Genomic DNA, 14,456 nt, shown 5'->3' with positions numbered 1-14,456 from the left:
AGAAGAAGCAAACTTGTCTTCATTTGCTGTATTTGTTTTAAACAAAAACAAACAAAACCAACCAAACAAACAAAAACAAAAAACAAACCAGTCAAAAATCCCCTCACAGAACCCCTGAAACCCTCCCAAATTTGCAAGTCTTATTTCAGAAAATGTAGTTCTAAAAACCAGTACCTCTGCAGATCCTGTTCTTTCTACTAAAAGTTGAAAGGACACTTATAATTCAGTCTTTTATTCAGAACAGTATAAAATAGCAGTAACTTGATATTTTTGTTGGTCAGATTCTTTAACAGAGTATGGTTATGAAACGTAGGAAAGTACAAAATGTTTCCATCCGGGTGCTGGATTTCTCCTCAGTGTTGTTTACTTGCATAGTATTGTGCAGTCAACAGTCTTTGATGTCACTCCAGAGGTAGTGATTTATGAAGCATCAGATTTCACACTCATATGAGCTCATATGCTCAAGACAAATAAGAAATTATCACTCTAGATCTAAAGTGATTTATAACCTTAAATAATTTTTTAAAATTAAATTAGCCTGAAAGTGCTGGTGCTTTACTTGATCTCATATGACTGCTTTTACAATAAACTTCTTCATCTAGTGATGAGACCAAAGGCAGGCAGGATGGCTCATACCTAGACAACTGTCTGTCAAAAATGTATTAAGCTGTTCTTAAAATTCTCTTGTGGTTTGATTCCTTCTCCACCCACATTTAGCATTTTGCTCCAGCGCATACATAACCCATAGAAAGTCTAGAACTGAAACCCTGGGATGTGAAACCTGCCTGCCTGTACTTCATTTTGATTTTTTTTTTTAATTGTATCACATAATGATAATGTGACACTCCCATTCCTAACAAACGGCCAGTCTGCTTTTCAGTTAAAGGAGCTGCTGCTCTTAAAATGCCTTTTTACCCTTGGTTTACAGGATAGTAGTAGTTAGTAAGGTAGTTCAGGTTCAAAACAGAAGTCTTGGTTGCCAAGGTTGTGTGGCTTGTTTTGGACTAACTAAAGTTGGTTTAGACCTAAGGGGGCTTGTGTTGCAAATGGGACTTCTGTTAATGATTTGGTTCTTGTTCATGAGCTTGAAACTGTCTGGGAGGAAGCTGTGTACTCACTTTGTGGAATGAGTATCTGCTGTGGGAAAGGGGCAGACAGTCTGATCAACTCCTGTTCCCCTGTGTGTATCCCACTGGGTTGGGTTTCTGCCTCACATCCAAGTGTTTCAGGGGTTTTATGGTTGTTTGTTGTTTGTTTTTTTCTTTTCTCCTTCTACCTCATTTTAACTGATCAAAATCCTGACACTGCACTGAAAGGTGTGCAGCAGCCTGGGGTCTCCTTTCCACAACAGCTGTGTGTGTGTCCCATCCCAAAGCCATGCAAAAGTGTGTGTGCCTCCTACCCAGCTGCTGCCCCTGCCTTTATCCTCAAGGATAGTAGCAAGACTTTACAAAAAGAGTAAAGTAAATATGTTTTCCCCTTACCATCTTTGGAATAATGCATTTTTGTTTGTCACCTTGTCTTAATATTGTCTTGGTATACTGTTAGATGCATATACTATCCATCTCTAAAGTGCCTCAAAATATGCATCTAAAACGATTTTTGAGGGGAGCATGATGGAAAAGTCCAAAATGCTTGAAGTCACGTATTTGTATTTGAAATATGTAATGATTTTGAAATTTTGGGAAATTATCAAACCTATTCAGTATATGAAGAAAACAGATATCTGAGCTAAGTTCTATTGGTTAACAATAATAGCAGAAGCAAAAATGATACTCTGACTTAATAATTTGTTCTGATGTTAAAAATACAATTTTATGTCTCTGCTTGTTTCCCTAGCTGAACCCCATGCCTCTGCAATCAAAATGTCATGTTTTTTAATTGCAGGTGGTGTAGTTCCCCTCGTTCATGTGACTCTTGTTCACTCACTAGAGTGCACTTTAGTGTCTGGCATGGAATACAATAGAAAAAAGTTCAAGTTTCCTTAATAAAAGCTTCATCTTCACTCCTCCAGAATGGAAATACACACCTAAACCCTGCAGGAACAGAACATACCAGGATGTCAACATGAAAGCCTAAATAAAAATTAGAATAATTAGGACAGAAATACTAATGAAAGTAGTGAGCATTTTAAATGCTCTTTTGCTTAAAATGTAATTTGATGCAGATTTAATAAAATGGTGACTGAAACACAGCAGTCCATATGCAAGATGGAGCAAATAGATGGAATTTTGCTTTGGTAACTTCAGTAACCTCAACTTTGCCAGTGATGTTGGGGGAAACAGAACTGGCTGTCAAATGGCAGGGTTTAATTTGCAGAGAGCTTATTTTGTACTTTTTTCAAAGAGGCTATTACAAGAATCCTTTATTATATTATTTAGATGTGGTAAAATTCTATGGAATAATTGTACTTGACTGTACGTTGCTATCTGTAGATAGTGACTTGAAATCTCTATTTCATTTCATTAAATTTGCAGGACTCCTTTTTCCTTTCTAATGTCTGTCTTAAATAGCATTCAGGTTATGTGTATAAAAATCCACAGGCCAAAGCTTTGTGTAGGTTTATATTATTCAGGCTTTGGTTTAGAAATAAAACCTTCTCAAGTGACTTGTTAGACTGAAAGCAAAACAATTATGCCTGTCTTTTCTGTGAAGTTCTTTTTCTAGTGGATTATAACTATAGAAGATAATGGAAGTATTTGTAGAAATGTATTAGGCACCAAGCTTTCAGAAAAGCTTATTTTCTGACATGTAGAACTCTTTGTCTCTTGATCCTGTGAAGTTCTTTATATTCCCACAAAAAGCTGGACATAATGTGGTTCCTGTTGCAGGAGTGCTGACAGTCTGGGTCCCGCTTGTGGGATAGTTCAGTGCTTTGAAAGCTGCTGCTATGGCCTCATTCTGTGAGAGGAGAGGATTGCTGTCACTTGACTCTGGGAACTGTTCTCAAGGAGTGCCTTAAAAATGTCAGCTAAATCACGGCACTGACAAGCTGAGGTTCCATAAAACGCTATAAGTTTTATATGTGTGTAAACAGAGCAGGGGCTTGTGGCATGTTTGGAAATCCTCACTTAATTGCAGAAGATGCGGACCGTTCTTATTGCAGTCAAAGTGGTCATGGCTTCTAAACAATTTACCTGCTGCTTAAAACCTTACTGAATTTACTGGGAAAGGGGAAGTTGCAGAACTCCAGATAATCATTTTCTACCTTAGTTATGGCTGGGCAAGAGCACAGGATGGCCTTGCTGTAGCAGCTGTGGCATGGCAGTGAAATGCAACTCTTGGGGGTTAGGTGGTACGAGACAAAGATGAATAGCTGTAGGAGGGAAAGAGCTGTGGGAGGGGAATTGGGTGTTCCTTGCTCTCCCTTGGTTTGATTGAAGAGTCACTTGAGAACTTATGGATCAAGATTAGCAGGACCACCAATATGGGAGACTTTGTGGTAGACGTCTGCTACAGATCACTTGATCAGGAATAAAAGGCTGCCTTCAGAAGCCTCCCATCCACAGGCCCATGTCTTCATGGTGGGGCTTCAACCACATCAATATCTGCTGGAGAGACAGCACAGGAGAGCACAAAGAATTCAGAAGGATTGTGGAAGGCATTCATGGTAACTTCAACACAGGCGGTTGAGAACTAGAAGAGGGCATGTTGTGCTGGACCTCACAAACGATGAAGAACTGACGATGAAGAACTGATTGGAGCTGTGGAGGTCAGGGGAAAGTCTTGGCTATACTGACCATTAGATGGTGAAGTTGAGGATCCTGAGAGGAGAAGACAAAAAATGGGATTACAGCCCTAGATTTCAGGAGAGGCAACTTTGGCCTGTTGAGCCAAAAGTTTTTGGAAGAATCCTGTGGAATGGGATAAACTCCTGCAATGAAGATGGGTCTAGGAGAGCTCAAGACAGATTTATCTTTACTTGGAGGAATGTATATATTATCGTAAACCTTCATATTAAGATTGCCAAAGAAATGCTTTGTTTATATTTTGAATTTGTAGCAGACAGCATCTAGTCAGAAGGTAGGAATTCATTGTTGTGCAGCTGTAGCTTTCAGACTTCTTTATTCATCAATTCCTAATGCTTCATGGTGACTACCATCAGACTCTATACTTGTTATTGGGAAGCCCTGCTCCCTGTGACAGCAGCTCCAGATGATTTTACAGAAAGTGGCTTGCTTGTTGCTGAGTGGTTGCTAATCTTTGACCTTCTGCATGCAAGTTTAAATATCTGGCTTTCATCTTATACTGCTTGTGTAGGATGTTGACTTATTTTAGTCACTCATACTGCTGTGTTTCAGGGCTCTGCTTCAGGCCATACTTTGTTTCTTTTGCCTCCCAGTACTAATAAATTGTTCAGCAGCAATTCCCATTGATAGTATAAGGAAAAGGTATTTTGCAAGATAGTGTTTTAGGGAGTGTTTTTCTAGAATTTACAGAGGAGTTGCTACCTATGCATATTTGAGAATGGATGGAAAGAACCTGGGGTGATGCCAGCATTTAAATATCAGAGAATGAGGTTGTGCATTTAGATGAGCGTGGATGCATGTGGGGGCACAGATGGTGGCTGGCATGGTGAGAAAGGCCTATACAGAAACACAGAGATACTGGATTTAAACAGGTAAAACTCAATGGCTTTCCATGTACTGATATTTCAGGGGTTGTGTCATATGAGTGCAGCTTCTTAATTAGGGGCAACTAGACCTCAATCACCGTGTGGTGTATCAGTTAGCTAGGGAGGGAGTCTAGCATGTGTTTATCTTTGTGTAGTTCTTAAAGAGTTCATAAACTGGTTCAAGTGGCTGCTGTGTGTTCTCTGAACATGTATTTGAATAGTGTAATTCCTGTTACATCTAAGCCTTTAATTCAATTCAACACTTCCAGGAGACTGGTTTTAAAAATTAACAGCTGTCATGTTCTGATCAGGCTCTTAAAGAGATGTCTAAAAAAGTTTTAAATTGGAAGCCAGACTTGTAGCAACTTTGTGACCAGGCCTTGGAATAAAGGTTTACTGTTCACTGCAAATGAGAAGTATGATCTTCCCTAAGAAAAGGGCACAGAAATATACAGTGTCACTTAAAATGCATAGTGGTGCATGCTAACCTTTTTGCATTGATTCTCTGAGAGAAACTGTGGTAGCTTTAAACCCGTATCTTATCTGCTCTCTGTTTGATCTTCTCTTTCTCAGGGTAAACAGAATAGCTTCAGACCTCTCCAGGCTACATAACTGACAGCAAGCGAGGTTCCTGTTTAATGGATTGTTTAGAGCTTAATTTTCCCCCTGTTCTTCAGGGAATTGGTGTCTCTGAGAAAATAATTGCATGCTTGAGAACAGAAACTTTATTGCAGTCATCCAACAACCTGAATACAATTGTGACACTATACAAGAAACTCTAAGCAAATGGCCCATTCAGAAACCTTATGTAACCATGGCAGGTTTGAGTTTCCAGCAGATTTGAGTTTGCCTTTTTGATTATCATCTGATGTGAGAGCAGGCTTAGAGTTTCAAGTTCAGAAACCTATTCAGAGCAGCTCTTTTATTAGCTTGAACAGTACCTGCAGAGTTCTCGTCATCTTTGGCTGCACTAAAAGAAACTATTTAAACTTAAACAACAAGCAAGGATTCTGGAACTATGAGCAGAGTATCATTTTGTTTTGATAAGGCTGTCTAATACTTTGGGCTCTATCTGGAGTTCTTAAATGACCCTGTTTATCTCTTCTGTATCATGGAACCTTTAGTACTGTTCCATGCAGGTTATTTTTTAAGACTTCAAATTACTTTTAACACATTTTTTTAATTTAAAAAACTCTGACTCGTGGCATTCTTCCCACAGGGTCTGTTCTGAAGCAGCAGATATTAAATGAAAATTTTGGATTATGTCAAATGTGTAGCCTTTTCCTCTAATCCTGCCATGTGTAATTCACCATAACAGAAGGGGCAGAGTGAAGTACTGAGAAGTGAGAGAAAGTTAGGGTTGGAAAAGAGAAAGTATTTTCTGTGTGTTTTATGGGGAAGACTGAGGTTTTGCAGCTTTGGGATCCTGTTTGGATTTTTTAAAACTCTTCCAAAAACCCTCAAAAACAGGCTGGCCTTCTTCCACCATTTTCTTCTCGTAGGCTGAAGACTTTTCTGTTGCTTGTGGGATCCACTGTAGTTATTATCCCATGTCCTCCTCCTCTCAGACTAGTAGATCTTTGCATTCTCTCCTTGAGGCATCTTCTGGACATAACTTTGGAAATCTAGTGACTGTAAGTTGTGGCTCTTGGCTCACACATGTGAAATTTCATACAGTAGTGTAGCGCTGAATGTTCTCAGTCACTTTGGAAGAAGTCTTGATAGCATTCATTCTATTTCAGATGGTCTTCATGAGTCTTTTTCAGTGACCCTCACACTTGAAATGCTTGAGTAACTGCATTAATTTCCACTCTAGGATTGTTTAAGCACAGGTTGCAGAGCTGTACCTTGGAATCTCCTGGCATAGTTCTGGAGATTGTAAGTTTGTTTTCTTTTGAGATACGCCTGTTCATTTCCATCTTGTCTGAGAGAGATTACTGACTTCTATCATGTGAGATTCTCTTAAAAAGTGGAAACCAGGTTTTATTCCTCTGTATTGTGTTGTGTTGTGTTCTCTCTCTCTCTGTAAGTTAAAGTCTGTATTTTAGACAAAGCAGAATATCTTCTTTTGTGTTAAATCTCCTGTAGGATGTGGTGGTCCATATTCTGTATGTAAACTCTTGGGCTTTCCATTTCTTTAGCTGTGGGAAGATACTTTTTTTGTTAATGGCTCACTGGTATATCTAGGCCAATTAAAATAGATTGTTTGTGTTGAATTCCTAGGTGTCAGTCTAGGATGGGATCGGTGAAGTTTGAGATGTATGGATAGATACTATTGAACTACATGACTTCTACTACTGGGTTTTGATTTTATTCCAGGAATGTACTCCAGAGAACCTGGAGCTGAAGAAGAAGATTTTCGGTCAGTTGGATCTTATTGTGGGTGACAATGTTATCTTGAGCAGTTCGACATCTTGTCTCTTACCCAGCAAATTGTTCTCTGGCCTTAAACACGTCAAACAGTGCATCGTGTCACATCCTGTAAGTATGACAGTATGTTTCCTTTTTGTGTAACCTGCACCCCAAACTGCTTCCTTCAGACTGAGAGAGTCAGGAGGGTATTTGGGGCTCTTGTGTGCCATTGTTAGTGTGCAGGACCAGCTTCTCTACAAAGTTGTATTTTGGTTATTCTGTGAGCAGCGGCACTAATCTACAAAACTGGGAGGATGTAGCATGTTGCATACTGTTGGTTCAAGATATGTTCTGTGTGAGCTGTTGTGCTTATATTGTGTGATTCTCAACTATTAACTTTCAGAGTGCAGGAATTCTATGTTTTGGGTACAAACTCATAGCATTGCTACTTTCTTCTTGTGTCATTGTTAGTCTTGTCTAGTATCCTCTTTTAACTTCTGTTGGGTAACGGTAAGAATTCAAACACAGAGCTGCCTGCATGTGCTTGTCAGGCTATGTTGATAAAAGATGGGAAATTTAGACTGCAGTTTTTTTCCGACTTGTGATGCAGAAGCAGTATTCCTTAATTCCTGAAAGAGGAATTAAGGAATGATGACATGGCACAAATTGGACTTGGAGCTGAATTTGCATGCTTCATGACCAACTGGGACACGGCAGTGGTGCAAAAATGGAATGACCAGAGGTTGCAGCAGAACCTCAGTATGGCCAAAGGCACTTGTGAGCTTCTGTAGAAGTCTGTTTGGAACTGCCAGGCAGCAGTTTATCGCATCTCTCCTCAGCATGGAAGAGCATTTTATCCTGATCATCACTGGGATTCTTACTGCTTCTGTTTTCCACTACTCAAGAAGCTGATGAATTTGTTAACCCAGTGTTAGTCTGGTGTCAGCTGAACAATTAAGAGGACTGTTGTCATGAAGAAAGGTGCTGCCCTGGTTTCTGCAGTTTGGTGACTACACAGTGTCTCTCCAGGGCATCCCTTAGACTGTGAAGTAAATGTCAATTCCCTGGCCATGCTCAAGAATACAAAAATACAGCACTATTTTACTGTGGTAGTGTAGTGTCTCTACAGCTACCTGTAGCCTGATGCTGTAGTGTGAAATCATTTGTCAGTGCCTTCCTGACACCTCTCCACCACCACCATTGTGCCTTGGGGTGCCTGGGTGACAAAGGGAACAAAAGGCTTGGTTTGGTTTGTTTCTGTATAATAAATTTTCAAACACTTGGTTTTCCCAAGTTGGTCTGTACCAGTTGACTTTGTTTAGTCTGAACTGCAGTCTCCCTAGGAGTCACTCCTGAAACCAGATTTTATCAGATCTTGAAAGGTAGTCGGTCTCTGCATAAACATTTTCAATGTTTCTGTTTTAAAGATATGTATTTTGTCAAAGTGAACGCTCTGGAGTACCTTAAAATGTCTAATTGTTCCAGAATGACATTGCAGTCCAAATGAGACTGTTTTCTTTGTAATCTCAGCTTCACTCAGCTGTTCTGAGTCTACCAAAGAAGCTGTAAACCAGTGTAATCTTCCAGGGGCCTTTCTGCATCTGCATCAGGAAACATGCTTGCTTTGTAGTATTATTGCCTTTGGGTTTGTTTTTTTTTGTTTTGTTTTGTTTTATTTTTTATTAAGATCTTGAACACAAATAGTAGGATTTGGTTGCTGCAGGAAGCAAGCAGCTCTGCAAGACACTGAAAACAAGTGTGGAATTTGATATACCAGAAAATTAAAAGCTAAATTTGTAGGGCCTCTGGCATGGGTGAGTGTGTTGAGGTTAAATGAAATGCCCAAAGTGCAGAAGCAGCTCATTGCTTTGCTTAACATCGTTCATTAATTACCGGAAAAAAAAAAAAAAAAAGTCCCACAGCACAGCTGTACAATGGAAGTGCACACAATACCTGTGTTACAATACAAAACAGGTACAGCTGTTCTCTGAAAGCAGTTTCAGACAGGGGATCAGTAGAGGTCTGCTGCAGGGTGGTTCTTTTCTCATGTACTATATATGCCTGCTAGGTCACACAACTAGAAATCTGGAGCTAGAGGAGACTGTGCCATTAAGGAAGTCCCCTGTTGTACAGGAAACCCTGCAATCAAATAACTTTAAACTTGCATTAAATGCTCTCAGATTATTTTTTAACTCCAGTTCTCCTGTTAGAAATTATTTGTGTCTTCTAATTTTTGTTCCTGTCTTATTACTGGTCCATTAAAATTAATATTTATGTTTGTTGACAGCTTTTGTGTAACTTAATTATTTTTGTGTTTTCTTTGTCATCTCCTTTCTTAGCTGTCACTGTGTTAGACTAAGGTGACCTTCTGTTCCCTGGAATACTTCTCATTTTTAGAAACTTTCCCCCATTCCCTATTTAATCTGTGTTCTATCACTGTCAGTTTTTATCAGTATCTATTATCTCACTCCTGAAAAGTTGTCTTCCTGTGTCTCCTCAGTGTGCTCATGAACACACCCATATGTTCCCTGTGCCAAGTTCATGAAATGGAATGCTTCAATAAGATCATTGTCAGCACTAATCTTTGAAGCAATTTTTAATACCTCTAGTCTCCTCTTTCTGATTGGAGCCTGTGGTAGACTTAAGGGTTAGAAAAGCCTCAGAAAATGTCTTAGTGCTTACACTGTTTTGGGTCTTGCTCAATTGCCTGGCACCCCTGGATGGTGTCCATCCACCACACCGTCTTCTCAGTGTTGGTGGCACTGCCAAAGATGCTGATGTGAGTGAGGCTGTGTTGGGACACAAGGCTCTCTAAAAGGAATGAAGTGTGTTGCATCAGTAGTTAGAGAGGATGTCAGACCCTGCAGGAAAGGGAACCATGCAAATACATGAAAAGAAGGAACATGCATGGAGGAAAGACTCCTTGCATGTTCCTGTGACTAAATCCCATACTTGCATTTACAGGAGCACAGTTAAGAGAAGTTGACCATAAGAAAGCATGATGAAAGAATCAGTATTTAATTACCATCCTTTGAATGTCAGTGGTATTCCTGGTAGTAATTTATTATATGTTAGCTGTTTCTATTGCCTGGAACTAGATGGAGAGCTGAATTTAACACCTTTAAGAGTACAGCTGAAGGACTGCTACTTTAGAAAGAGATGCATGCAGCATTATTGTCTGTAATGCTATGACCTGAAGAACTTTTAGCTGTTTCCAGGATGTTCTTTAGGATTTTTTGGTTTCCACTTCGAAAATACATAACACAAAGGTCTTGACTTGATGAGAAATTACATTTGGGAAGAGTCAAGGAGAGGTAATTTATTTTTTTCTGAGTACAGTGTTTGAAGGTAACCTGTTCTGCAACATTTTCAAAGTATGTTTTATGTGATATCTGTTACTGTATTTATCATATATTTACAGGCTTGGGCCAGTACCTGCTTATCTGTTAAGTGTTGCATCTTACAGATGGTGTTTAGCAATACTTTTGTTATAAAGTTCCTGACTCTTTAAAAGGAAATGCCTTGCTTAATTTGGAAATACAGGTGGTGACCGTATGTCTTACAACAACAAGCAGCCTGAATATTGAGCAAACAGTTCCTCAAGTCAGAATAAAGTCTTCTAGTACTGCTTGAGTGCTGTCATCTCTGGTGTCACTCCGTGAATTTTGCTGGGGTTAAAAAGAGTTTGATTAAGTGCAAGTTTAATTATTTCTTTCAAGTTGAATTAATGATTGGTGAAGTCTTCCAAGGTCTGAATGTCAGGCTTGCTGTGTTCACTGGAAATTATCCAAGCTAGTGCCAGCTATAAAGATGCTTTTTATTAACTTTTCCTGTTGGTGGCTGATGTTCTTCTTTTCTGTTTCTTCTTGAGGTAAATCCACCTTACTTTGTGCCGTTGGTTGAAATTGTTCCTCATCCAGAAACAGATCCTTCTACAATAGAGAGAACATATGCCCTGATGAAGAAGATTGGTCAGTCTCCTGTCAAACTAAACAGAGAAATTGAGGGGTTTGTTCTGAATCGACTACAGTATGCAGTGATAAGTGAAGCTTGGAGACTTGTGGGTGTATGTATATCTTTTTTTTTTTTCAGTACTTGGTCAGTTCTGTAGATGTGATAAGTGAGATTGTATATTTAAACATCCTTTAAATTTGTGTAATCTTTGTTCAGCTATCCCTTATGAACACAAAATGTATATTTAAATGTAAATTAAGCCCAGTAAGAAGTGATGTCAGTTATAAAAAGCAAAGACTGACAAAAACAAGGTGATATGCGATGGTAAAAATGATTCTTTTTTTCCTGATTTCTTTTTCCAGATTACTGTTATTTTTCAGGGCAATCAAAAGAATAATTTTAAAAACACGGGAATCAAAATACCAAATTTTTTTGTAGGCTTCTCATAATTTCCTGTTTGTTTTTTTTCTAGTGTTCTTGGCCTAGTGTACAGTGGTCATGAAGATATTTTAAATGGTTTTCTCTTTGGCCTTTCAGGAACTGCACTCATAGATTTAACTGTTACTTGATACTTGTAGGTAAAGACAGATTTCTCCTCCTCCTGCCCATTCAGACTTCTAGCTAAGAATCATTTGTTTGTGTGGCTTCAGCTTTTCCCACAGTTAGCTGTTTTCTGCTGAAAAGTCTGATCTTTCATCAGCAGGAGCTGAGTTATGAGTCTGTTGCTGTTCTTTTGAGAAGAGTTTTGACTGGGCTTTAATAGGACTTACTTTCTTTTGATTTTTCAAGTTGTTTAAAACAACCATGCACACAAATACAGGTAAAAATCTTAAAACTAAGGTAATATTACTAAAAATAAAGCAACTCTTTTTCCAAAGAAGTGTTTAAACATAGTTGCTGAACTGATTTTGCTTACCTGTAGCTGGCTTTCACTAGCAACGTAATACAATATAAAGAAGGTGGTGAATAACAGTAAGTAAAACAGTGTTGTGAGGAAGGAACTGATCTGCTGCTGGAGATGTTTATTTAAATTTTAAAAATGTTAAACTTCTAATAAAAAGCCTCAAGTCTATGATAAGAGAAACACCTTCAGAAAGCTGTAGTCATGTTGGAAAGCACAGGATAGAAAAGACAGTAACATACAATCACAGAATAGTTTGGGTTGCAAGGAACCTCTGGAGATCTAGCCCAACCCCCTACTACAGCAGGTTGCACAGATTCATGTCTAGGGGGGTTTTGAGTAACTTCAGAGGAGAATGTTGGTTCTCATTGGGCAGCCTGCTCCAGTTCTCTGTCACCCTCAGGGCAAAGAATTTTTTTCTTCCTATTCAGATGAAACTTTCTGAGTTACAAGGTGCCTGTTGCCTCTTGTCCTGTTTCTGAGCAGCACTGACAAGTCTGTCCCTATCCAAATTAGCCTCTAAATTATTTTTGAAACCGTGAGAACACTGGTGAAAAAATATCTTTGAGAATAAAAATGTAAAAACAGCTACTAAAAATTGTGAGCAAGGAAGGTTGAGTTAATGGGAAAAAAGCTAGCTCAACTGTAACATTCATTATTAAAAGAGGCTCCCACAGTGCAACCTTTCCTTAGAAGGAAGAGATCTGATATAAAATAAGTCATGCTAAGAGCAAGATTTTTGAAGGAGGAAAGAGTAAATGAACAATGACTGACTGTGGAGGAGAAATTGAAGTTACCTGAGGATCACAAAACTGAAATGTGAAGTTGATTAAATACTAATTTAAGCACCTTTTTATACACTAGCATAATACTGCAAAAAGGGATACCTCTTTTGTAAGAATTCCAAGAGTTGTTGGGGAACTGTGGACCAGCCCCCCTTGGTCAGCACAGCTATTCAGGTAATGCCTCAAAAATCAGACAGGATTCTTTCACATCTCTGAGAGCGTAAACTGCGTGGTGGAAGCTACTGTCCTATTAACCTAGGATGCTAAAAATTTGAATGGATGCAGGGATCATTTAGACACTTTCATGTTGGAATGTGCATAAACACCCTCCAGGTTCAAAGTCTCAAGGACTGGACTGCTGGGAGCTGAGGCAGTACAGTACATATCCCTGAAAATATAATTTTCTGGTCTTGCTGTGGAAGGAATTTAAGAATAATTCATGGGCTGCTGTTGGAAAGGAAGTACTGAGTTGAGGCAAGCCTTTAGTATGAACCTGTTGTATGGATGCTTTTGTGGCAGTGGTGGTTATGTAAACAGTAATAAAATAGTGCTTGAAGGACAGACAGATGAAGAAAGTTGATTTTGTTGTAAATCAAAGCTTCCAAGTTGTTCTGTTCTTGTGTAATTTTACTGCATTTCAGCCAAATGCACATTTAAGCAGTAACAACATTGGTGGCCGTATTTCCACTCCAGAAGCCTGAACAATAGCAGCTGTCAAAGGCTGTGTAGTTTCAGCTGTGTGACTTCAGGCTGCACAGTGCCTTTGATGGGAGGAGAATCACTGCAGATAGGTGAGAACTGCAGGCTTGGGGCAGTTTGTGTGTTTGTACTGTCGTGCTGCCAACTTAGTGACTTTTATTGCCAGTCATGTTCTTTTGGTGTATTTCACTTTCCAAATGGAGAAACATAGTTCTTGAGTCTTCTGTTTGTGAAGTCACTTTCCAATTCTTACTGTTGAAAACATCAATCTCCCCAGCTCTCAATCTTTGAGAAACTCCTAAAAGTCAAGTTTTACTAACATTTGGTAACGTCCTGAACAAATGTTTTCATTACTCTGAGAAACACTGGTGGGTTAGGTTGTTTTGTTGGGGGTTTTTGTTGGTTGGTTGGGGTTTTTTTTGTTGTGTGGTGTTTTGGTTTTGGGTTTTTTTTTTTCAGTCAGTTGAGCTTATTTCAATAAAGAAACTAGTGGAAGTTTCTCTGGTAGAACTGCCAATGTCCTGTTAAAGTCACTGGTGGTAGCACAGACATGCAGTATAGCTGTACTTACAACCTTTAATATTGGAAACTTTAGAATGAATAGGCTGAGTAGCTTGCAGAATATGTTTGAGTTCCCAAATCTATCTGGGAAACAGACAACCTGCTAGTCTTTCTCTTTTCTTCAGCAGCATTGTGTTGGGATGGATGAGACATGGATGAGGAATCATGTGATGGGAGATGGGCTCTGATACAGAGCATGGAAGTAAAGATGCAGCTGTGTAGAAAGAAATGTGGTAAAGATACCTGCTTTCTGAATGTTGTGTGGGGCCATTGACTTCTGCCATGTGGGTCCAAGAGTAGGACACACTTCTAACACAGCCAGAAAGCTGAGGTAAGGCTCTGCCAGCACACTGGGTGCAGGCTCAAGACTCCACTTGGAGCTCAAATTGCATGTGGCATGGATGCCAGAGCACAGAGAGAAGCATAATTCAGTGCAAAGAGATTAAAGTAGCAACAAGAAACCTGAGTATTTGGATACAATTTGTCTTTGCCAAAGGTGCTGGGGTTCCCAGCTGCACACACAGGGAGGCAGGGATTGTACAGTTGGGCACAAAATGAATTCTGTGAATACACGACTGGACCGAAGAAG

The 14,456-nt window shown here is 39.3% G+C and overlaps 1 protein-coding gene across 1 annotated transcript in view; it reads left to right on the top strand.

Annotated features, from left to right (window-relative positions):
- The window catches only part of CRYL1 (crystallin lambda 1), a 50,548-nt gene that overhangs the window by 14,818 nt on the left and 21,274 nt on the right, over window positions 1-14,456 (top strand). The window contains exons 4-5 of the mRNA XM_066313043.1: window positions 6,935-7,096; window positions 10,839-11,033. Coding sequence (XP_066169140.1) covers window positions 6,935-7,096; window positions 10,839-11,033 — 357 coding nt within the window. The remainder of the gene's footprint in view (window positions 1-6,934; window positions 7,097-10,838; window positions 11,034-14,456) is intronic.

The sequence above is a fragment of the Sylvia atricapilla genome, chromosome 2 (genome assembly GCF_009819655.1).
Source record: "Sylvia atricapilla isolate bSylAtr1 chromosome 2, bSylAtr1.pri, whole genome shotgun sequence".
Classification (NCBI taxonomy): Eukaryota; Metazoa; Chordata; class Aves; order Passeriformes; family Sylviidae; genus Sylvia; species Sylvia atricapilla.
The sequence above is the reverse complement of the archived record's forward strand: the minus strand, read 5'-3'. Positions and strand labels throughout refer to the sequence as shown.